Source organism: Salmo salar, chromosome ssa04 (assembly GCF_905237065.1).
Source record: "Salmo salar chromosome ssa04, Ssal_v3.1, whole genome shotgun sequence".
NCBI classification, from domain to species: domain Eukaryota; kingdom Metazoa; phylum Chordata; class Actinopteri; order Salmoniformes; family Salmonidae; genus Salmo; species Salmo salar.
The window spans coordinates 54,495,542-54,519,433 of NC_059445.1; the positions used below are offsets into that span (position 1 = coordinate 54,495,542).

At 44.1% G+C, this 23,892-nt stretch overlaps 1 protein-coding gene across 2 annotated transcripts in view; it reads right to left on the reverse strand.

Moving 5' to 3' along the window:
- Window positions 1–10,760: 10,760 nt before the first annotated feature.
- LOC106603537 (UV radiation resistance-associated gene protein) overlaps window positions 10,761–23,892 on the reverse strand; it is a 145,130-nt gene continuing 131,998 nt past the window's right edge. The window contains exons 15-16 of one of the 2 annotated variants that reach the window (XM_045717107.1): window positions 13,847–13,940; window positions 12,946–13,177 (exon numbers count right to left, since the gene is read on the reverse strand). In XM_045717107.1, coding sequence (XP_045573063.1) covers window positions 13,895–13,940 — 46 coding nt within the window. In that variant the 3' untranslated portion in view covers window positions 12,946–13,177; window positions 13,847–13,894. Of the gene's footprint in view, window positions 13,178–13,846; window positions 13,941–23,892 lie in introns of both variants that reach the window. The other variant, XM_014197365.2, reaches the window with a different exon arrangement.

Here is a 23,892-nt window from a genome sequence, read left to right on the forward strand (position 1 = left end):
ATAATTTTGAAACAAAGCCTATAGATAATTAGCAGGCAGCGTTCCTTGGTTTGAGGACAGAGCGGGTAACTGTCCTGTTGCGTAACAATCACATTTTGGAACAGTGAGAGTATTCTGACATCACGCAAATGAAAAAACTCACGCAGGTGCGACGGTTAGAGATATTTGGAACTCACACGTGAAAAGGTTAAAACTATCTACTTTGGTTTAGATACACGCATCACGAAACCTATAACATACGGAAAAATGTAGGTCTTTTGGACCTAAGTTGCTTACCACTTTTTACATGTAGTTTCTTCGTTCACAGACTCCATGACCTCTTCCTAAATATTTAGTCACATAGAAACAACAGGTGGCTCAACTAACTCTTTGCCTCCACTTACCCCACTCTCTCCTACTGTACTTCAGAGGGCTCTACTTTCAGTCAGTGTTTCCATTGAGCTATTGCCTCTGATATCAAAGCATCACCACAGGCTGGAAGACATTCTTCCCTTCAGTGAACATATTTTATACTCTGACTGACATACAGCCCACAGAACAGAGTAAATCTTCTAGCAGCTTCATACCTGCTGATAGGGTTTATATAACGAGATGCCAGGCCATGTTAGGCCAGGGCAGAACCTTTTCCTCCCTATAGCCCTCGAACTTCACCTCTACTTTTAGTTCCTCATGTAGCAACTCCTTCTCTCCTTTCTTTCTCTCTCTGTCTCTGTCTCTCCTCTCTCCTCACAGCTGCCTGGTTGCAGAGAGAAGAACAGCATCAGATGTATGAGTCCTGTGGTCAGGAAGGACTTCTGCTCAAAGGCTTCAATACACCTTGGCATCATAACCAGATAATTAATAGTGAGAACTCCTTCTGGGTCTTCTCATATAAAAGGTATAATGGTCTTCTCTGGTAAAATAAATGATTGCCATGTCATATAAAATATATGATTGGCTTCTTATATACATCCTTGCTGACAGTATACATGTGTGTCTCATGAAAAGATGAGCTCTGATTAAGTCAGAGCACAGACGGCCAAACGTCTTCAGACCTTTTGAGAGACGGTTTGGTCCAGGGGAGAAGCTGTCCAGAGAACGGTTCGAACTGCTCTGTCTAGGCAGTTGAGGAAGTCTGCAGTAAAGCAGAAAAGAGGGGCTTTAGAATGTTGGTAGACACTTACAAATGACGTGTGGGTGGGTTACACACTGAGTGTACAAAACATTAGGAACACCTCTTTCCATGACAGACTGACCATGTGAATCCAGGTGAAATATTATTGATGTCACTTGTTAAATCCACTTAAATCAGTGTAGATGGGGAGGAGAAAGGTTAAAGAAGGAATAAGACATGGATTGGGTATGTGTGCCATTCAGAGGGTGAATGGGCAAGACAAAATATTTAAGTGCCTTTGAACAGGGTATGGTAGTAGGTGCCAGACGCACTGGTTTGAGTGAGTCAAGAACTGCAACGCTGCTGGGTTTTTCACGCTCAGCAGTTTGTATCAATAATTGTCCACCATCCAAAGGACATCCAGGCAACTTGACACAACTCTGAGAAGCATTGTGGTCAACATGGGCCAGCATCCCTGTGGAACGCTTTCAACACCTTGTAGAGTCCATGCCCAGACGAATTGAGGCTGTTCCAACTCAAAATTAGGAAGGTGTTCCTAATGTTCTGTACACTCCGTGTACATGGCTGAAAGTGTCAACATAACTGCACTCTCCTCTTCCCATGCATATTTTAACAGAATTGGTGCATTAGGTCTATTAATCCTCTCAATTAGGTCTGCTGCCTGCAAAATGTGTCTGGGTATACATGGTTGAAAGGGTCACTGTCAACCACAGGAGGTTGGTGGCATTTTAATTGGGGAGAACAGACTTGAGTTAATGACTGGAGCAGAATAAGTGGAATGGTATCAAATACATCAAACACATGGTTTCTAGGTGTTTGATGCCATTCCATTTGTGCAGTTCCGACCATTATTATGAGCCGTTCTCCCCTCAGCAGCCTCCTGTGCTGTCAACATTATAGCAACCCTCTCCTCACCTCATGTATAGTCATTCAGAACTGATGCAATCCTAATCCCCTAAGAAAGGTCTGCAGGCTGCCATTGTTGTGAAGAGTATGGTGAGAGGATGGTCATCCATCCTATCAGTCACAAGATACACATAATCTATTAATGCATGGCTGTCCCTCAAAGGGAAAAGAAAGAATGAATAAATGAGAGAAATGAGGACAGAAAGAAAAAGAGAGCGATGCAGTGTCCAAGAGAGCACATCTTACATCTTACAGAAAAACATGTAGCCATCTATAGCTGTACAAAAAACTGATCATCCGGTAAAGAAATCTGATAATTCCTTTGGTGTAGTGAGAGGGCTTTCGGTGATATTGTTACCCATTATTAGCCGAAAGGGACTGTTGCAAAAAAATGTATTGTGTATTCCTCTCCCCCCCATATGTCAGTGTCAATTACGTCACTCATAGCTTGTAAAGGTAATTATAGAATGCCACAAAATGTTAATTTAACACACAGTGTTCATATGAGCTTGTTAGCTAGCAAGCACTGCGCTGACGTCAGCCTAAGCGATTGTGTCCTACGGTTTTAATCTCACAAAAGGTCCACAAAAGAACCGTCACGGCCACTGCAATGTTATTTTTTTGCCCAGTATATTCCACTGACATCTCTCCAATCCCAATATTGATATCTCTCCAATGAAATCAGTTCCACACAAATTCATTTCATGAAGCTCAACATGTGCCTGTGGAGAGAAGCGATTCAGCCCCATAAAAGTCAGGTTTGCGGAGAGGGAGGGAAAGATTTGGGTTTTTAAAGGAAAACACTGGAGGGGTGATTCTTAGGAATAAAGCGTTACTGGTGGAGAGATTACGGATGCCTGGCCGGGCAGGAAGATTCCAGGCAGACGGACCAGACTGAACCGGAGGGCTGAGATGGGTGAAACAGCTGACTGGGCTGCAATGCGGCGTTGCATGGCCTGGACATGCTCACACAGTCCACAGTCAAAGGGCCAGACCCCAGGAGAGGAGAAGAGAGGAGAGGCTGGGATGCCTTATTTTAGTATATTTTTGCAAACAATATTATCAAATGTTCCTTCATTGATCTTTTATTTTCTAGTACTCTTTTATTTACTTCATTACTTTTTTTATTGTTGTTGCATTGTCGAGAGGTGAACCTGGAAGTCAGCATTTTGTTGCACTGTGTACTCCACATACATCACGTGTATATGACAAATAATCAAACTTGGGGACCGGAGCAGAGCGTTTTCCCTCCATGCTTGTAACCTATTCCCCTTATCCTTGTATTATGACTATAATCCAGCTATAAATAATTATGGGCCCAGTATGAGGTATCTGCTCACTAATGACTTAAAAACTCCACTCCACATTCCTCTCTCTCCGTCAACTTAAATCTATACTGTTGAACACCTGCCAGATGTGATTTTTGACTCAAGCTCTCATCTCATTCTCATCACCTCTGATTAGCCTTAAATGGACTGTTGATGGGGCGAGGCAAGTAGCATTACTCATACAATCACTACACACAATGTTACAGTAGGCTACACTCTGCCTGCATTTCATTGAACTCTATGACATTGAAGTAATGTTGATGGAATGGAGCAATCGGAATTTACTTTTCTATAGATGCTCCCACAAACTGTCGTTGTTTTAAATAAGGCAAGGCGCTGTATGTGTGTTGATAATGTATGTGTAGGAAACACCATGAGGGGAAGGGGTATTCTCATAATAATCCATGTATAGACACACACACAGCTATAAAGCGAGCTGTGCACTGATTTGGACAGTGTGTATTTTGCGAGGTGGCGCTGATGGTGAACAGCCCAGCAGACCTGACACAATGGCCATTATGAACTCTCAAGCTGTGCTCCACGTTTCACACATACATAGACGGGTCAACAGATGGGAGGATAGAGTGAGGCCAGCTCACTCTCCCTGCTCTATTAAGCGTTCTAATCGCCCATACAGTACACATTACATAGAGCCTTTGCAATATGCATACCAACTTCCCCTTGCTATAACAGAGCATACACCTGTACATGACCATATTAAGTCACCCACAACTCCTTACCTGGGTTCCTAAGACGACATCATCCCCCACTCTAGTGTCACTGTGATTGGCTGAGTTGACATTCCCAGCTCTGTGTCTGAGGCACCTGTACAGGATTAGGTCGAAATAGACACATTGTAACAGTGAGACAGAGAGTTTATAGAATTGCGGAAATAGGAATCAGCCTTATGAAGACCTGGACACAGAAAACACTGAGGGACATATATAAGTGCTTGCATTAGTGCAATAAACAATAAACCATGAAAGGTACAACAAAAAGTTACAAATAAAAGTAAGAAAACTGAGTAAAAAAAAAAAAGAAGACAGATCCACATCATACTTTTTGGAGAAATGTCCTCTGGTCTGATGAAACAAAAATAGAATTGTTTGGCCATAATGACCATCGTTATGTTTGGAAGAAAAAGGGGGATACTTGCAAGTCAAAGAACACCATCCCAACCATGAAGCACAGGGGTGGCAGCATCATGTTGTGGGGGTGCTTTGAGGCAGGAGGGACTGGTGCACTTCACAAAATAGATGGCATCATGAGGCAGGAAAATGATGTGGATATATTGAAGCAACATCTCAAGACATCAGTTAGGAAGTTAAAGCTTGGTCGCAAATGGGTCTTCCAAATGGACAATGACCCCAAGCATACTTCCAAAGTTGTGGCAAAAAAGTTAAGGTATTGGAGTGGCCATCACAAAGCCCTGATCTCAATCCTATAGAAAATGTGGCTATGCTACCAAATACTAATTGAGTGTATGTAAACTTCTGACCCACTGGGAATGTGATTAAAGAAATAAAAGCTGAAATAAATCATTCTCTCTACTATTATTCTGACATTTCACATTCTTAAAATAAGTGGTGATCCTAACTGACCTAAGACAGGGAATTTTTACTCTGATTAAATGTCAGGAATTGTGAAAAACTGAGTTTAAATGTATTTGTCTAAGGTGTATGTACACTTCCGACTTCATCTGTATCCCTTTTCCCTTATACAGAACAAAATATAAATGCAACATGTAAAGTGTTGGTCCCATGTTCATAAGCTGAAATTAAGGTCCCCGACCATATGCACAAACAACTTACTTCTCTCAAATTTTGTGCACAAATATGTTTACATCCCTGTTAGTGAGCATTTCACCTTTGCCAAGATAATCCATCCACCTGACAGGTGTGGCATATCAAGAAGCTGATAAAACAGCATGATCATTACACAGGTGCACCTTGTTTTGGGGAAAATAAATGGCCACTCTAAAATGTGCAGTTTTGTCACACAACACAATGCCACAAAGTTTTGAGGGAGCATGCAATTGGCATGCTGACTGCAGGAATGTCCAACAGAGCTGTTGCCAGAGAATTGAATGTTCATTTCTTTACCATAAGTTAACTTCAACCTCGTTTTAGAGATTTGGCAATACATCTGACCGGCCTCACAACCGCAGACCACGTGTAACCACACCAAGAACCTCCACATACGGCTTCATCACCTGCAGGCCCACCCATGGCTGCGCCCCTGCCCAGTCATGTGAAATCCATAGATTAGGGCACAATTAATTCATTTCATTTGACTGATTTCCTTCTATGAACTGTAACTCAGTAAAATCTTTGAAATTGTTGCATGTTATATTTATATATTTTTGTAGTATAATTGTGCATAAACTTGTGCATACAGTGCATTCGGAAAGTATTCAGACCCCTTCCCTTTTTCCACATTTTGTTAAGTTACAGCCTTATTCTAAAAATGATTTTAAAAATATATATTTGTCATCAATCTACACACAATACCCCATAATGTCAAAGCGAAAACAGGTTTTTAGAATTTTTGCAAATGCATGATACCCAAAAAACAGAAATACCTTATTTACATAAGTATTCTGTTGCTATGAGACTCGAAATTGAGCTCAGGTGCATCCTGTTTCCACTGATCATCTTTGAGATGTTTCTACAACTTGATTGAAGTCCACCTGTGGTAAATTCAATTGACTGGATATGATTTGGAAGGGCACACACCTGTCTATATAAGGTCCCACAGTTGACAGTGCATGTCAGAGCAAAAACCAAGCCATGAGGTCAAAGGAATTGTCTGTTGAGCTCAGAGCCAGGATTGTTTCGAGGTACAGATCTGGGGAAGGGTACCAAAATATCTCTGCAGCATTGAAGGTCCCCAAGAACATAGTGGCCCCCATCATTCTTTCAAAAAAAACAATTTTTGTGATTACGATTTTGTCTTATCGCTGCAACTCCCCAACGGGCTCGGGAGAGACGAAGGTCGAGCCATGCGTCAACCAAAACATGACCCGCCAAACCGCACTTCTTAACACCTGCTCGCTTAACCCAGAAGCCAGATGCACCAATGTGTCGGAGGAAACACTGTTCAACTGACGACCCACTGGAATTGTGATACAGTGAATAATAAGTGAAATAATCTGTCTGTAAACAATTGTTGGAAAGATTACTTGTCATGCACAAAGTAGATGTCCTAACCGACTTGCCAAAACTATAGTTTAACAAGAAATTTGTGGAGTGGTTGAAAAACGAGTTTTAATGACTCCAACCTAAGTGTATGTAAATGTAATATTTCAGGTTTTTTATGAATTTGCCAACATTTCTAAACCTGTTTTTGCTTTGTCGTTATGGGGTATTATGTGTAGATTGATGTGGGAAAAAAACTATTTAATCCATTTTGGAATAAGGCTGTAACGTGGAAAAAGTCAAGGGGTCTGATTACTTTCCAAATGCACTGTACAGTTGTGGCCAGAAGTTTTGAGAATGACACAAATATAAATTTTCACAAAGTTTGCTGCTTCAGTGTCAATTAACTTCTGGGCCACATCCTGACTGATGGCAACCCATTCTTGCATAATCAATGCTTGGAGTTTGTCAGAATTTGTGGGTTTTTGTTTGTCTACCCGCCTCTTGGGGATTGACCAGAAGTTCTCAATAGGATTAAGGTCTGGGGAGTTTTCTGGCCATGGACCCAAAATATTGATGTTTTGTTCCCCGAGCCTCTTAGGTATCACTTTTGCCTTATGGCAAGGTACTCCATCATGCTGGAAAAGGCATTGTTCTTCACCAAACTGTTCCTGGATGGTTGGGAGAAGTTGCTCTCGGAGGATGTGTTGGTACCATTCTTTATTCATGGCTGTGTTCTTAGGCAAAATTGTGAGTGAGCCCATTCCCTTGGCTGAGAAGCAACCCCACACATGAATGGTCTCAGGATGCTTTACTGTTGGCATGACACAGGACTGATGGTAGCGCTCACCTTGTCTTCTCCGGACAAGCTTTTTTCCGGATGCCCCAAACAATCGGAAAGGGAAATCAGAGAAAATGACTTTACCCCAGTCCTCAGCAGTCCATCCCTGTACCTTTTGCAGAATATCAGTCTGTCCCTGATGTTTTTCCTGGAGAGAAGTGGCTTCTTTGCTGCCCTTCTTGACACCAGGCCATCCTCCAAAAGTCTTCATCTCACTGTGCGTGCAGATGCACTCACACCTGCCTGCTGCCATTCCTGAGCAAGCTCTGTACTGGTGGTGCCCCGATCCCGCAGATGAATCAACTTTAGGAGATGGTCCTGGCGCTTGCTGGACTTTCTTGGGCGCCTTAAAGCCTTCTTCACAACAATTGAACCGCTCTCCTTGAAGTTCTTGATGATCCGATAAATGGTTGATTTAGGTGCAATCTTACTGGCAGCAATATCCTTGCCTGTGAAGCCCTTTTTGTGCAAAGCAATGATGACGGCACGTGTTTCCTTGCAGGTAACCATGATTGACAGAGGCTTCCAGTCTGTTATTTGAACTCAATCAGCATGACTGAGTGATCTCCAGCCTTGTCCTGATGTCAGCTGGTCCTTTTGTGGCAGGGCTGAAATGCAGTGGAAATGTTTTTGGGGGATTCCATTCATTTGCATGGCAAAGACAGACTTTGAAATTAATTGCAATTCATCTGATCACTCTTCATAACATTCTGGAGTATATGCAAATTGCAGAATTCGTGAAAATGAATATTTGTGTCATTCTCAAAACCTTTGGCCACGACTGTACATTCCAAACAGTTTAACATGATCAACAGTTCACAGTGAGGACATCCGGATAGGATAGTGTATTTGTAGTAGCTGAATACTCACATATCTATATGGTTCCCAGGATGTATGGAACATGTGAATCCAGTGGTGTGTAACCCAATTTGAGCAAACCAATGCAGTTCTTTGGAGATGTGTTATTATGTTACCCAGGTTATTTGGGTTATTTCCTACAGTGGTAATGAAGGGCCTCAAACAGGCAGGATAGATTCATTGCAAAACGATGTCAGTCATGTAACTCTTTAAAAGATGACAAGAGGATATATTAGTTGCCAGAGCCATGCGGTCTGTCAGGGTAGAGTAGACTAAAAGTGCATGACACAACTGGCTGGATAACCTCAGAATCGGACAGGGACATGACTTGGGTAGTACAAAATGGAGGGAACTCTTTGTCGTCTCGTGTCTTAAAAGGAACAAAGAGGTTTAAGTAAGTTCCTAAAAGCTAAATATAGAATAAAGAGAAGGAAGGGGGGTAGAGGTACAATATACTGTTTCAGTATCAAGTCATGTCTTGAATTGTTAACCAAATCATAGAGATATAGTAGATAGATATGAGAAAACAGTAAATAGATATGTAAAACAACAAGCCATTTCCTTGTCATTTAACTCAATTACAGATGAAAGGCTTTCTAAGGACAAGACCGCTGAACCTGAAAGCCCCTCCCTCCACACAAACATCTAATGGGGTGCAGGAATGTCAGTTGAGTTCTTACGTGACCATTGTATTTTCCTTTCCTTCTTAAAAATACTTTGATGGCTCCATTATGAATGTATGTCAGCTATGGACAGGACATACACTGATTTCCTTTATGCCGTGGGATGTTTGGCTGGAATGGTTGGAATTTAAGGTGCTCATTGGTCATCTCTTCACCTCACAGCTGCAACTAGCCGGCAGATCCAACACCTGATGCTTGCTTATAGCTGCACTACAAGGTCGGACAGGTCATTTGCTTAAATTAAGACACCGTGGAGGCGGCGCGAGATATGGCTTGGAAAACATACATCAATCCAGAGATCAGAAATGGCGTTGTACTCTGAATTGTCCAATTATCCCAACTGTTACACCGAGAAGATTAATCGACTGCTCGTTTTTTTCAGAAAACTGTATGTGTCAGTGTATTTGAGTATGTGCCATCAAACTCATGTTGCTACAGAGTCCAGTTATGTTTTTGGAGCTCCAACAAAGAAATCAACTATTGAAAGACAACAACAATGTTCTAGTGTGTGGCTGTTTATTGCCTTAGTTACTGGACCCTTCACAACACTGACATGGATTACCAATGAATTACTGTACTTCAGACGAGCATCCATAGTTTTGGGAGAGTTTAACATATTCTAAGCCATTCCCCACACTGGAATTTTATTTGGATTATACTTTGTTGTTCAACGCACGTTCTAGTGCCATTCATAAATTGATGCTGTGGCTTCTGCTACCTAGCACGAGGACAAAAAGGGCAGTTTTTCATTCAATCTTCTCGGTTTAACAATTGGGATAATGGGACAATTCAGAGTCAACACCATTTCTCCTCTCTGGATTGAGGTATGTTTTCCGAGCCATACCTAGCACTGGCCCCGTGGTGTCTTCATTTAAACAAACTGCCTGTCCGGCCCTGTAGTGCAGCTGTAAGCAAGCATCAGGTGTCGGATCTGCTGGCTAAACTGCAACCAACCAACCGCTATCTGGTACAATAGCTACGATGATACAGTTACCTAATAAAGACAAATCTAATCTACATGCCTTACAAGCTTTTACAAAATGCAACTTCACTGACTTCTTTATATACCATTCTGAAGACATCTGGCTGCAGACATAACCATTGAACAACAGTTAATAAAGGTGTCCTATTTCTCTCCATGAAAGATAAAGAGGCTTGGATATCTGGCGATTTAAATAAACTGAAAAGCAGATTGAATAGTCTTTCGTTTAGAACAAGTGAGTGTTTGCAGCTTGAATTCTAACTAATGAGAGAACTACACCTCACTCATTCATTTACACTCAAACATACATACACACCATCCCTGACTCATGTGCATGCACACATGCATTGGTCTCTCATACAAAATAGATTTGATTTCAACAGCTGCATTTAGACATGCAGCCCAATTCTGTTTTTTTCTCACTAATTGGGCTTTTGACCAATCAGATCAGCTCTGAAAAATATCTGACGTGAAAAGATCTGATGTGATCGGTCAAAAGACCAATTAGTGGGAAAAAAGATCAGATTTGAGCTGCCTTTCTAAACACAGCCTAATCTCAGAAACCCAGAACTAAAATCTTGAGAACTGCATCAGATGCTCGATTAAGTTCTGGGGTCAGAGCGGTAGCTCCACCCCCCATCTCTTTGCAAGTTACAGGTAAGTCTATGGGCCAAATGTTCCTTCCCTTCCAATATTCAAAAGATGCAAACACCTGAGAAATTGTGATTTGTCCAAAGGATCAGTGACAAGAAATCAGCGCATCAGAACAAAGTTACTCTGTTGACAGACGCTACAATACCAGTTATGTTACGTGCATCTGTCCACAAGAGATTACGAACCTGGATAAATAAAGGTTAAATAAAAGGCATACGCACGCACACCTCTGAAACAAACACAGGTAGACGACAGTGTAAAGGGGGCTACATACATCCATGCTATTGGACTGTAAGTCTTTAATAACAAAAAAACTCTCCATACAAAAGTATATGTACAAGGTCACATGCTGTATAGCATTTAATGGAAATGACCTACAATGGTTTAATCTCTCATCTTAAATACAATACATTTCAACAGTCATCCACCACAGTACTTGATGATAATACTCCCCCCCCCGGGGATGTTTTTAGGGGGCTTGTTGCGAGTCCATCTATGTCGTATACGGTGGGCAGTATGCAAATCAGTTGTCCATGTCAGCTTCTGTCTACAGGGAACTCTGTGGTCCTTTCCAGAGCAATACACAGGGGACACAGTTAGATCCAGATTATATGTACGTATTTGAAAGATTTGAACCCAGGGCTGATGACCATTAACACTTGACAATATCAATGAATGACTGACTGCCCATGAGAGGAAAAAAGAAACCATGATTTCCTTTAAAACAAACAAACAAACAAACAAACAAACAAACGCAGTGAGAGACATAAATAACACACATAGTTGCCAATGGACACCAATGCAAGAAAACAAAAAGTAGTTCAACAGGGAAAAGAAAAAGAAAGCGGACAAAATAGATGAGCGGACTAAAATGTAAAAAGGTCATTATGTGTCATTAATATGTAGGGCCTGAGTGCACCATTTCAACAGCATACATCATTCATGTTTTGGTCTATTGAATAATATCTGGATTATTGGACTTCATATGAATACTTATATTAATGGCGCTTATTAAAATAGTAAAATAAGGAGAAAGCAGGTATGGAGGAGAAAGACAGAAACATTGCACTGTATCCCTGCCATGCGCCAAGCTCAAGCCTGCTTCGCTTCGCTCCTCTCTTTTCTTTTCTCGTACTCAACCAGAACAGAACAGTGATGGCCCCTGGAGATAGAGCCAGGGAAGCCCTGTCCAATGGCTGGTGGGGTTGTTGGACCTGGAGGTGCAGGGTGTAACAGTTATAGAGTATCTGATTGGGCCACCGGTCTAAGCTGCCCTGGCCTAGTGACTGGTCGGTTTCCTAATAGGTGAGGTCAGAGGTGGGATAGGTCTTTTCTGTAACTCATTTCCTCTGTCAGCCATGCTGAAGGCATTGGCTCTGTTCTAATTAACCTTTCCTTCCTCATTCCCTTTAAGTCATTACTGATTTGGCAGGACTGGACAGGTACAAGTAGGGACTCCACTATAGCTTTCATGAACCCACTCATGTTAGATCACTGCTTACTTCAAGGAAGGATGCATTTTATGTGTGTAGTTACCACACACACACACATTCTCCATCTCACAACACTGCCATGCACCCTGAAAGAAGAAGCCCCGGGAAGCGTTTCAACCACAAACATTCGCTTTATTTCATTTAAAGGATTATAGAAATATTTTTTGAGAAGAAGTGCAAATTGGTCATCATTCCAGATAATGTAGCGCCTATGTTTGTTTTTCTATTGCTGCTTGGGGAGAGGGACAAACACACCAACAGGACCCCCCCCCCCCTGCACTATGTTCATGTCCCTGACTCATGTGCCATGTGACTCCTGTCCTCACCCCTAAGGTCCTACCTGTCCTCACTTCTCAGAGTTCTTGCGTGGCCTGCGGAAGCTGGACATGTTCTCGTTTAGTGCATAGATGCGGCGGGAGAACTCCTCGAAGCCGGCGGCATCCAGCTCGCCCAGAACCTGCTCGTCACACTCCACGGCCACGGCGTGCTCCACGGGGATACAGGGGTAGTCCTCCAGCCTGGCCCCATCCACAAGGCCCATCCCTAAACCCAGGCCTGTGGCCTCTGTCCCCATAATCTCCTCTGCCTGCTCCACTGAGCAGCACATCTCTGGGTTTAATGCCATGGTCAACATTAGCCCTGTTGCGGGCCCCCCAAGCCCCTCGCCTGGCACTACAGAGCCGTTCATGGTATGGTCTGCATGCTGCTCGCTGGTGGGTGCCACCTCCTCCACTTGCTCACTGGTGGTGCTTCCAGCCAGAGTGGGGGAATCTGAGCCTCCTGTAGTAGTACTGGAGGACTGTTGCTCTTGCTCCTCCACAACCTCCTTTACCTCTCTTTCTACATCTCCTTCTCCCTCCCCCAGGGCTGGTCCCTGAACCTCCAGAGTCTTGGCCAGGTCAATGCTAGAGTCCAGGGAGGATGACAAGTGCTTGGGGGAGGGGTTGGGGTCAGGCGATGCACTCTGGGGCTGGTCCATGGCCATGGTCGTGTTGTAGCTGGGAGGAGGGGATGCCTTGTACTTCTGCTTGTCTGTCTCGGAACTGGCCCTTTTCCTCAGTGAGCCCGGATCTGGAGAGCTGGTGTGGGTGGGGAAGCCCACTTCGGACACAGCCGAGACACTGAGCTGAGACTTGGCTCCTGTCGGGACCGGGATGGAGCTGGAGACATGGTGCCGGTCACTGTGGGAGAGGAGAGAGAGGGAGGTAGGGAGAGAAAGAAAGAGTTGATGGATATGCTCATAAGTCTTTCACATTCAACGAGGGTCATGGAGAGAGGGAGGGAGGCCCCCCTCCCCTGCCCATCCCTCTCTGATCGGACATGGTTCTGCATTGATTGCATTGGGGCGGCAGGGTAGCCTAGTGGTTAGAGCGTTGGACTAGTAACCGAAAGGTTGCAAGTTCAAATCCCCGAGCTGGCAAGGTACAAATCTGTCGTTCTGCCCCTGAACAGGCAGTTAACCCACTGTTCCTAGGCCGTCATTGAAAATAAGAATTTGTTCTTAACTGACTTGCCTAGTTAAATAAAAATAAATAAATTGATCTCATCTCTCCCCCTCCTGATCCAGAGCCCAGACAGCTGGCCCACTGCAAATCACTCCCCATTATTACATAAAAAACATTTGCTCAGCTCATGTGACAGCAGGGCCCTGCAGAGTGGAAGCTCACAGCATGTCTCCTAGAAAGTATTCAATACATTTTTGCGGAATAACAGATAACGAACGTGGCAGAGCAGATCTCATCTGTAGACAGCAACCCCCATTCGTCCCATGCAAACCCCAACTGTAAATTAACTTAAACAAGGGGGCCATAGCCAGGCCAACGTCACCACCCTGTTTAGCCATACTTAACCTGTTCATTCAGGTATGAGAGGAGTCATTGGTGGCATATCTCACGGGGTCAAAGGTGAAATTGGGCCCCTGTGCTGTCAGAGGTCCACCTGTGGCTGGTTAGAGAACAGAGGAGCCTGGGTAAGTGATCCTGGCTAGTTAAATGGCTTAATGGGGTGGTGTCCCTGTATCAGATGCCTGGTTGTCTGTTAAGAGTCTAGTCTAGCATGTGACAGCAGGACACACACAGAGGACATAGAGGCCTTTGCCAGGGGATGTTTCAAACACGACCGACTGGTCATTGCCTAACTGTTTCATGGAGTGCTTCAGGACTCAACACATGGTAGCTTGTAAAGAGGGTCCTGACTGTGGCCCCTGCCCCCTGTGGAGACAGCAGAGCACAGGGCATTGATGCAGGGTTCACATGCAGGGTTCACACACAGGGTTTAAAAACCCACACGTGCATGGCTCACTCCTGATGAGGGAGTCATAGACACTTTTTAACATTTTATTTCACCTTTATTTAACCAGGTAGGCTAGTTGAGAACAAGCTCTCATTTGCAACTGCGACCTGGCCAAGAAAAAGCATAGCAATTTGACACATACAACAACAGAGTTACACATGGAATAAACAAAACATACCGTCAATAATACAGTAGAACAAAAGAAAACAAAAAGTCTATATACAGTGAGTGCAAATGAGGTAAGTTAAGGCAATAAATAGGCCATGGTGGCAAAGTAATTACAATATAGCAATTAAACACTGGAATGGTAGATGTGCAGAAGATGAATGTGCAAATAGAGACACTGGGGTGCAAAGGAGCAAGATAAATAAATAAATACATTATGGCGATGAGGTAGGTAGATAGATGGGCTGTTTACAGATGGGCTATGTACAGGTGCAGTGATCTGCTCTGACAGTTGGTGCTTAAAGCAAGTGAGGGAGATATGAGTCTCCAGCTTCAGAGATTTTTGCAGTTCGTTACAGTCATTGGCAGCAGAGAACTGGAAGGAAAGACGACCAAAGGAGGAATTAGACTTGGGGGTGACCAGTGAGATATACCTGCTGGAGCGCGTGCTACGATGGGTGCTGCTATGGTGACCAGTGAGCTGAGAAAAGGCGGGGCTTTACCTAGCAGAGACTTGTAGATGACCTGGAGCCAGTGGGTTTGGCGACGAGTATGAAGCGAGGGCCAACCAATGAGAGCGTACAGGTCACAATGGTGGGTAGTGTATGGGGCTTTGGTGACAAAACGGATGGCACTGTGGATAGACTGCATCCAGTTTGGTGAGTAGAATGTTGGAGGCTATTTTATAGATGACATCACCGAAGTCGAGGATCGGTAGGATGGTCAGTTTTACGAGGGTATGTTTGGCAGCATGAGTGAAGGTTGCTTTGTTGCGATATAGGAAGCCAATTCTAGATTTAATTTTGGATTGGAGATGCTTAATGTGAGTCTGGAAGGAGAGTTTACAGTCTAACCAGACACCCAGGTATTTGTAGTTGTCCACGTATTCTAAGTCAGAGCCGTCCAGACTAGTGATGCTGGACGGGCGAGCAGGTGCGGGCAGTGATCGATTGAATAGCATGCATTTAGTTTTACTTGCGTTTAAGAGCAGTTGGAGGCCACGGAAGGAGAGTTGTATGGCATTGAAGCTCGTCTGGAGGTTAGTTAACACAGTGTCCAAAGAGGGGCCAGAAGTATACAGAATAGTGTCATCTGCGTAGAGGTGGATCAGAGAATCACCCGCAGCAAGAGCAACATCATTGATGTATACAGAGAAGAGAGTCGGCCCGAGAATTGAACCCTGTGGCACACCCATAGAGACTGCCAGAGGTCCGGACAACAGGCCCTCCGATTTGACACACTGAACTCTATCAGAGAAGTAGTTGGTAAACCAGGCGAGGCAATCATTTGAGAAACCAAGGCAGTCGAGTCTGCCAATAAGAATGTGGTGATTGACAGAGTCGAAAGCCTTGGCCAGGTCTATGAATACGGCTGCACAGTAATGTCTCTTATCGATGGTGGTTATGATGTCGTTTAGGACCTTGAGCATGGCTGAGGTGCACCCATGACCAGCTCTGAAACCAGATTGCATAGCGGAGAAGGTACGGTGGGATTCAAAATGGTCGGTAATCTGTTTGTTAACTAGGCTTTCGAAGACCTTAGAAAGACAGGGTAGGATAGATATAGGTCTGTAACAGTTTGGGTCTAGAGTGTCACCCCCTTTGAAGAGGGGGATGACCGTGGCAGCTTTCCAATCTTTGGGAATCTCATACGATACGAAAGAGAGATTGAACAGGCTAGTAATAGGGGTTGCAACAATTTCGGCAGATCATTTTAGAAAGAGAGGGTCCAGACTGTCTAGCCCGGCTGATTTGTATGGGTCCAGATTTTGCAGCTCTTTCAGAACATCAGCTATCTGGATTTGGGTGAAGGAGAAATGGTGGGGGCTTTGGCCGGTTGCTGTGGAGGGTGCCGGGCAGTTGACCGGGATAGGGGTAGCCAGGTGGAAAGCATGGCCAGCCGTAGAGAAATGCTTATTGAAATTCTCAATTATAGCGGATTTATCGGTGGTAACAGTGTTTCCTAGCCTCAGAGCAGTGGGCAGCTGGGAGGAGGTGCTCTTATTCTCCATGGACTTTACAGTGTCCCAGAACTTTTTTGATTTAGTACTACAGGATGCAAATTTCAGTTTGAAAAAGCTAGCCTTAGCTTTTCTAACTGCCTGTGTATATTTGTTCCCAACTTCCCTGAAAAGTTGCATATCACGGGGGCTATTCGATGCTAATGCAGAACGCCACAGGATGTTTTTGTGCTGGTCAAGGGCAGACAGGTCTGGAGTGAACCAAGGACTATATCTATTCCTAGTTCAAACATTTTTGAGTGGGGCATGCTTATTTAAGATGGTGAGGAAGGCACTTTTAAAAGAATAGCCAGGCATCATCTACCGACGGGATAAGGCCAATGTCATTCCAGGATACCCCGGCCAGGTTGATTAGAAAGGCCTGTGTTTTAGGGAGCGTTTGACAGTGATGAGGGGCGGTCGTTTGGTCGCAGACCCATTACGGATGCAGGCAATGAGGCAGTGATCGCTGAGATCTTGATTGAAAACAGCAGAGGTGTATTTGAAATAGAAAAAAACATGCTGTTCAAAATTCTTGATCAGTTTTGTCCAAGACAAAGACAAATGGTTTGCCATTAGTGATTTGTATCTGTGAACTCTTAAACAAAAGCATTCTGGTGTGTTTTGAGCTGATTTGGAAGACAGGAATAATATCAGACCTCCCAGGCCTACCGAGTGGCGCAGCGGTCTAAGGCAAGGCTGTGCTGTGCTGAGGCACCACTACAGCCTCGGGTTCGATCCCAGGCTATGTCACAGCCGGCCGTGACCGGGAGACCCATGGGGCGGTGCACAATTGGTCCAGCATTGTCTAGGTTAGGGGAAGGTTTGGCCGGACGGGATTTCCTTGTCTCGTCGTGCTCTAGCGACTCCTTGTGGCGCGCCTGCAAGCTGACTGCGGTTGTCAGTTGGACGGTGTTTCCTCGACACATTGGTGAGGCTGGCTTCCGGGTTAAGCGAGCAGTGTGTCAAGAAGCAGTGCGGCTTTGCAGGGTTGTGTTTCGGAGGACGCATGGCTCTCGACCTTCACCTCTCCAGAGTCCGTAGGGGAGTTGCAGCGATGAGACAAGATTGTAACTACCAATCGGATATCATGAAACTGGGGAGAAAAAGGGGGCAAAGTACAACAACAAAATAATTATAATATACACTACCATTCAAAAGTTTTAAAACACCTACTCATTGAAGTGTTTTTCTTAATTTTTACTATTTTCTACATTGTAGAATAATAGTGAAGACATCAAAACTATGAAATAACACATGGATTCATGTAGTAACCAAAAAAGTGTTAAACAAATCAAAATATATTTTATATTTGAGATTCTTCAAATAGCCATTCTTTGCCTTGCTGACAGTTTTGCACACTCTTGGCATTCTCTCAACCAGCTTCATGAGGTAGTCACCTGAAAAGACCGCTGGAAATTTGTCCTTTGCTCTGGAGTCCAAATGGGAGATTTTTTGGTTCCAACCGTTGTGTATTTGTGAGACGCGTTGTGGGTGAACGGATAATCTATGCATGTGTATTTACCACCGTAAAGCATGGAGGAGGTGGTGTTATGGTGGGGGTTGCTTTTCTGGTGACACGGTCTGTGATTTATTTAGAATTCAAGGCACAATTAATCAGCATGGCTACCACAGCATTCTGCAGTGATACGCCATCCCATCTGATTTGGACTTAGTGGGACTCTCATGTTTTTTTTTTTAACAGGACAATGACCAAACACACCTCCAGGCTGTGTAAGGGCTATTTGACCAAGAAGGAGAGTGATGGAGTGCTGCATCAGATGACCTAGCCTCCATAATCCCCCAACCTCAACCAAATTGATGTGGTTTGGGATGAGTCTGACCACAGAGTGACCGGAAAGCAGCCAACAAGTGCTCAGCATATGTGAGAACTCCTTCAAGACTGTTGGAAAAACATTCCAGGTGAAGCTGGTTGAGAGAATGCCAAGATTGTGCAAAACTGTCATCAAGGCAAAGGGTGGCTATTTTGAAGAATCTCAAATATAAAATATATTTTGATTTGTTAAACACTTTTTTGGTTACTACATGATTGTGTGTTATTTCATAGTTTTGATGTCTTCACTATTATTCTACAATGTAAAAAATAGTAAAAATGAAGAAAAACCCTTGAATGAGTAGGTGTTCTAAAACCTTTGACCGTTAGTTTATATAATAATAATAATAATAATAATAATAAAGAACTTCCATGAGAACTGAATTATCATTCCAGCAAGCGAAACCAAACCATGGCCCAGGCTGGGCACCTACCAAACAGAGGACAGGTTGGACTGTTTATTAAGCAGGAGTTTCAGAAGTTCCATCTGTAATTTATAACAAGCTAATGACTGCATTCAGTCCGTTATTCGTTGAATGACGTCTTCGGGGCAAGAGCTCAGACTGATCCCATCTCTGATTTCAAAGCTGTTGCACAGCAACTGACTGCCTTCCTGAAGACAAACAATGTATACGAAACGCTTCAGTCTGGTTTTAGACCCCATCATAGCACTGAGACTGCACTTGTGAAGGTGGTAAATGACCTTTTAATGACGTCAGACCGAGGCTCTGCATCTGTCCTCGTGCTCCTAGATCTTAGTGCCGCTTTTGATACCATCGATCACCACATTCTTTTGGAGAGATTGGAAACCCAAATTGGTCTACATGGACAAGTTCTGGCCTGGTTTAGATCTTATCTGTCGGAAAGATATCAGTTTGTCTCTGTGAATGGTTTGTCCTCTGACAAATCAATTGTAAATTTCGGTGTTCCTCAAGGTTCCGTTTTAGGACCACTATTGTTTTCACTATATATTTTACCTCTTGGGGATGTCATTCGAAAACATAATGTTAAATTTCACTGCTATGCAGACGACACACAGCTGTACATTTCAATGAAACATGGTGAAGCCCCAAAATTGCCCTCGCTAGAAGCCTGTGTTTCAGACATAAAGAAGTGGATGGCTGCAAACTTTCTACTTTTAAACTCGGACAAAACAGAGATGCTTGTTCTAGGTCCCAAGAAACAAAGAGATCTTCTGTTGAATCTGACAATTAATCTGGATGGTTGTACAGTCGTCTCAAATAAAACTGTGAAGGACCTCGGCGTTACTCTGGACCCTGATCTCTCTTTTGAAGAACATATCAAGACTGTTTCAAGGACAGCTTTTTTCCATCTACGTAACATTGCAAAAATCAGAAATTTTCTGTCCAAAAATGACGCAGAAAAATTAATCCATGCTTTTGTTACTTCTAGGCTGGACTACTGCAATGCTCTACTTTCCGGCTACCCGGATAAAGCACTAAATAAACTTCAGTTAGTGCTAAATACGGCTGCTAGAATCCTGACTAGAACCAAAAAATTTGATCATATTACTCCAGTGTTAGCCTCCCTACACTGGCTTCCTGTTAAGGCAAGGACTGATTTCAAGGTTTTACTGCTAACCTACAAAGCATTACATGGGCTTGCTCCTACCTATCTTTCCGATTTGGTCCTGCCGTACATACCTACACGTACGCTACGGTCACAAGACGCAGGCCTCCTAATTGTCCCTAGAATTTCTAAGCAAACGGCTGGAGGTAGGGCTTTCTCCTATAGAGCTCCATTTTTATGGAATGGTCTGCCTACCAATGTGAGAGACGCAGACTCAGTCTCAACCTTTAAGTCTTTACTGAAGACTTATCTCTTCAGTAGGTCCTATGATTAAGTATAGTCTGGCCCAGGAGTGTGAAGGTGAACGGAAAGGCTGGAGCAACGAACCGCCCTTGCTGTCTCTGCCTTGCCGGTTCCCCTCTTTCCACTGGGATTCTCTGCCTCTAACCCTTTTACAGAGGCTGAGTCACTGGCCTACTGGTGTTCTTCCATGCCGTCCATGGGAGGGGTGCGTCACTTGAGTGGGTTGAGTCACTGACGTGGTCTTCCTGTCTGGGTTGGCGCCCCCCCCTTGGGTTGTGCCATGGCGGAGATCGTTGTGGGCTATACTCGGCCTTGTCTTAGGACGGTAAGTTGGTGGTTGGAGACATCCCTCTAGTGGTGTGGGGGGCTGTGCTTTGGCAAAGTGGGTGGGGTTATATCCTGCCTGTTTGGCCCTGTCCGGGGTATCATCGGATGGGGCCACAGTGTCTTCTGATCCCTCCTGTCTCAGCCTCCAGTATTTATGCTGCAGTAGTTTATGTGTCGGGGGGCTAGGGTCAGTCTGTTACATCTGGAGTATTTCTCTTGTCTTATCCGGTGTCCTGTGTGTATTTAAATATGCTCTCTCTAATTCTCTCTTTCTCTCTTTCTGTCTTTCTCTCGGAGGACCTGAGCCCTAGGACCATGCCTCAGGACTACCTGGTATGATGACTCCTTGCTGTCCCCAGTCCACCTGGCCGTGCTGCTGCTCCAGTTTCAACTGTTCTGCCTGCGGCTATGGAACCCTGACCTGTTCACCGGACGTGCTTGTTGCACCCTCGACAACTACTATGATTATTATTATTTGACCATGCTGGTCATTTATGAACATTTTAACATTTTAACATTTTGACCATGTTCTGTTTTAATATCCACCCTGCACAGCCAGAAGAGGACTGGCCACCCCTCATAGCCTGGTTCCTCTCTAGGTTTCTTCCTAGGTTTTTGGCCTTTCTAGGGAGTTTTTCCTAGGGAGTTTTTCCTAGCCACCGTGCTTCTTTCACATGCTTTGCTTGCTGTTTGGGGTTTTAGGCTGGGTTTCTGTACAGCACTTTGAGAATATCAGCTGATGTACGAAGGGCTATATAAAAATAAATTTGATTTGATTTGATTTGATTTGAATTAATATCAGGCCTTCTAGTTTCTCCCTGGCTCTCTCCCAGTGCCCCTACCACACAGAAATCCATGTCCGCTTTAGGAGAACCTAGGTTTGGACCCAGGAGATAGCTGGCCAACACAGATGCCTACATGTGTTTCAGCCTCGTTCCAGAAACACAGTAATATGATATACAACCAGACTGTGTAAAACATATGGCCACTTCTTCTTCTCTGGGAATGTTTAGATTTCACAATTTCCCTGGCCTGGATAAAAGAGAATTTCTTGTTTGGAGCACGTTTGTTTGTTACATTAAGTTCCCCTCCAAATTGGTTCCATTAAACATCTGTCAAATTATGCACCTTAATCAAGAGTGTAGTAGAGAGGATGAGGGGTGGCGAGGTGGGGAGATCGAGGCTAGCCCAGACAAATTTCCTGCAATGCACTGTTATAATATTTTTTTTTTATGCAGCACATTTGACATTCCTTTTTATTCGGGCCAATTAGGCTGTCCCCATCCTTGCACCAGTCCCCAATCCCCATAGTGTATTGGAAGTATTGCTCTGCTCAGAAGATGGCAGAGCAGCAGTACACTCCCTAAAGACTGTTGAAAAACCTGGTATCCATAGAGCGGGAGGACGGTGACGGATGGAGGCAATATTGGCAGACTTACAGGAGAACAACTCTCCTGTGGAAGGAAGCACTCTTTAGTCTTGTTTTCACACAATAGCCCACTGTCCCTATAAACAATTATATTATTATTAATATTATGTTTGAACCAAGTTTAAATGGAAAAACATCCAGTCTAGTGGTATTGTACAGTATGGTAGGTACAGCGGTGGAGAAAGTCCTCATAAATGAGTAAAAGTAAAGATACCTTAATAGAAAAGTGAAAGTCACCGAGTAAAATACTACTTGAGTAAAAGACTAAAAGTATCTAGTTTTAAATGTACTGTACAGTGGTGGAAAAGGTACTCAATTGTCATACTTGAGTAAAAGTTAAAAGTTAAAGTAAATGCTATAAATCAAATTCCTTATGTTAAACAGACAAGGGCACACTCCAACACTCAGACATAATTTACACATTTGTGTTTAGTGCATCTGCCAGATCAGAGGCACTAGGGATGACAACATGTTCTATTGGTAGGTACGTGAATTGGACTATTGCTATCCTGCCTGAGCATTCGAAATGTACTTTTGGGTTTCAGAGAAAATGTATGGGAGTAAAAAGTACATATTAGTCAAAGTAAAAGTAGTCAAAAATATAAATAGTCAAGTAAAGTACAGATACCCCAAACAACAACTTAAGTAGTACTTTAAAGTATTGTTACTTAAGTACACTACATACATGACCAAAAGTATGTGGATGCTCATTGAACATCTCATTCCAAATGTATAGGCATTCATGCTATAACAGCCTCCACTCTTCCGGGAAGGCTTTCCACTAGATGTGGAATTGCGCATGGTGGTCTTAGGCTTGTGTGCGGCTGCTCGGCCATGGAAACCCATTCATGAAGCTCCCAATGAACAGTTCTTGTGCCGATGTTACTTCCAGAGGCAGTTTGGAACTCGGTAGTGAGTGTTGCAACCGAGGACAGACGATTTCTATGCGCTACGCGTTTCAGTACTCGGTGGTCCCGTTCTGTGAGCTTGTGTGGCCTACCACTTCGCAGCTGAGCAGTTGTTGCTCCTTGATGTTTCCACTTCACAATAACAGAACGTATAGTTGACCGTTAGCCAGGCATACTGTACTGTAGGCATCCTGCTCTCTTTCAGGGTGGACTTTGGAAGACCTGTGATTAACAGGCAAAGGGACACAGTACATCCCTCTGGACATTTTTTTTATGTATTTTTTTTGACCCATTTTTCTCCCCAATTTCTTGGTATCCAATTGGTAGTTAGAGTCTTGTCTCATCGCTGCAACTCCCGTATGGACTTGGGAGAGGCGAAGGTCGAGAGCCGTTCGACTTCCGAAACACAACTCAACCAAGCCGCACTGCTTCTTGACACAATGCCCACTTAACCCGGAAGCCAGCCGCACCAATATGTGGGAGGAAACACCGTACACCTGGCGACCGTGTCAGCGTGCACTGTGCCCGGCCCGCCACAGGAGTCGCTAGTGAGCGATGGGACAGGGACATCCCTGCCGGCCAAACCCTCCCCTACCCCGGACGACGCTGGGCCAATTGTGCGCCGCCCCATGGGTCTCCATGGGCGATAGAGCCTGGACTCAAACCCAGAACCTCTAGTGGCACAGCTAGCACTGCGAGGCAGTGCCTTAGACCATTGCGCCTCTCGGGAGGCCCCACTCTGGACGTTTTAACTCATCATTAAGTTTTACTATTTCTCCAAGCACCGGTGGACTTCCTTGTCAATGATTTCACCACATAAAAGCTACCTGAGCCCTCCGCCTAAACCATTAGGCTCATACTTTGCGGGTTCAACAGCAGATATGCCCACTTCTCCCCCAACATGTTTGTTTTAAAGCGGGTCTCTCAAACTCTCTGCCGTGTCAGACTCAGCCCTGGATATTCCAGGTAGGACAGGAATGTACTAAACCAATTTACTAAACCAAAAATGTTCCGCTGTCTTATCCTCAGACAGGCCTCATTTCAACTTCAAGGCATAGCCCTTTTCATATCCAATTCCTGTTAAGGACCCGTGATCAGGGCCAAAACAC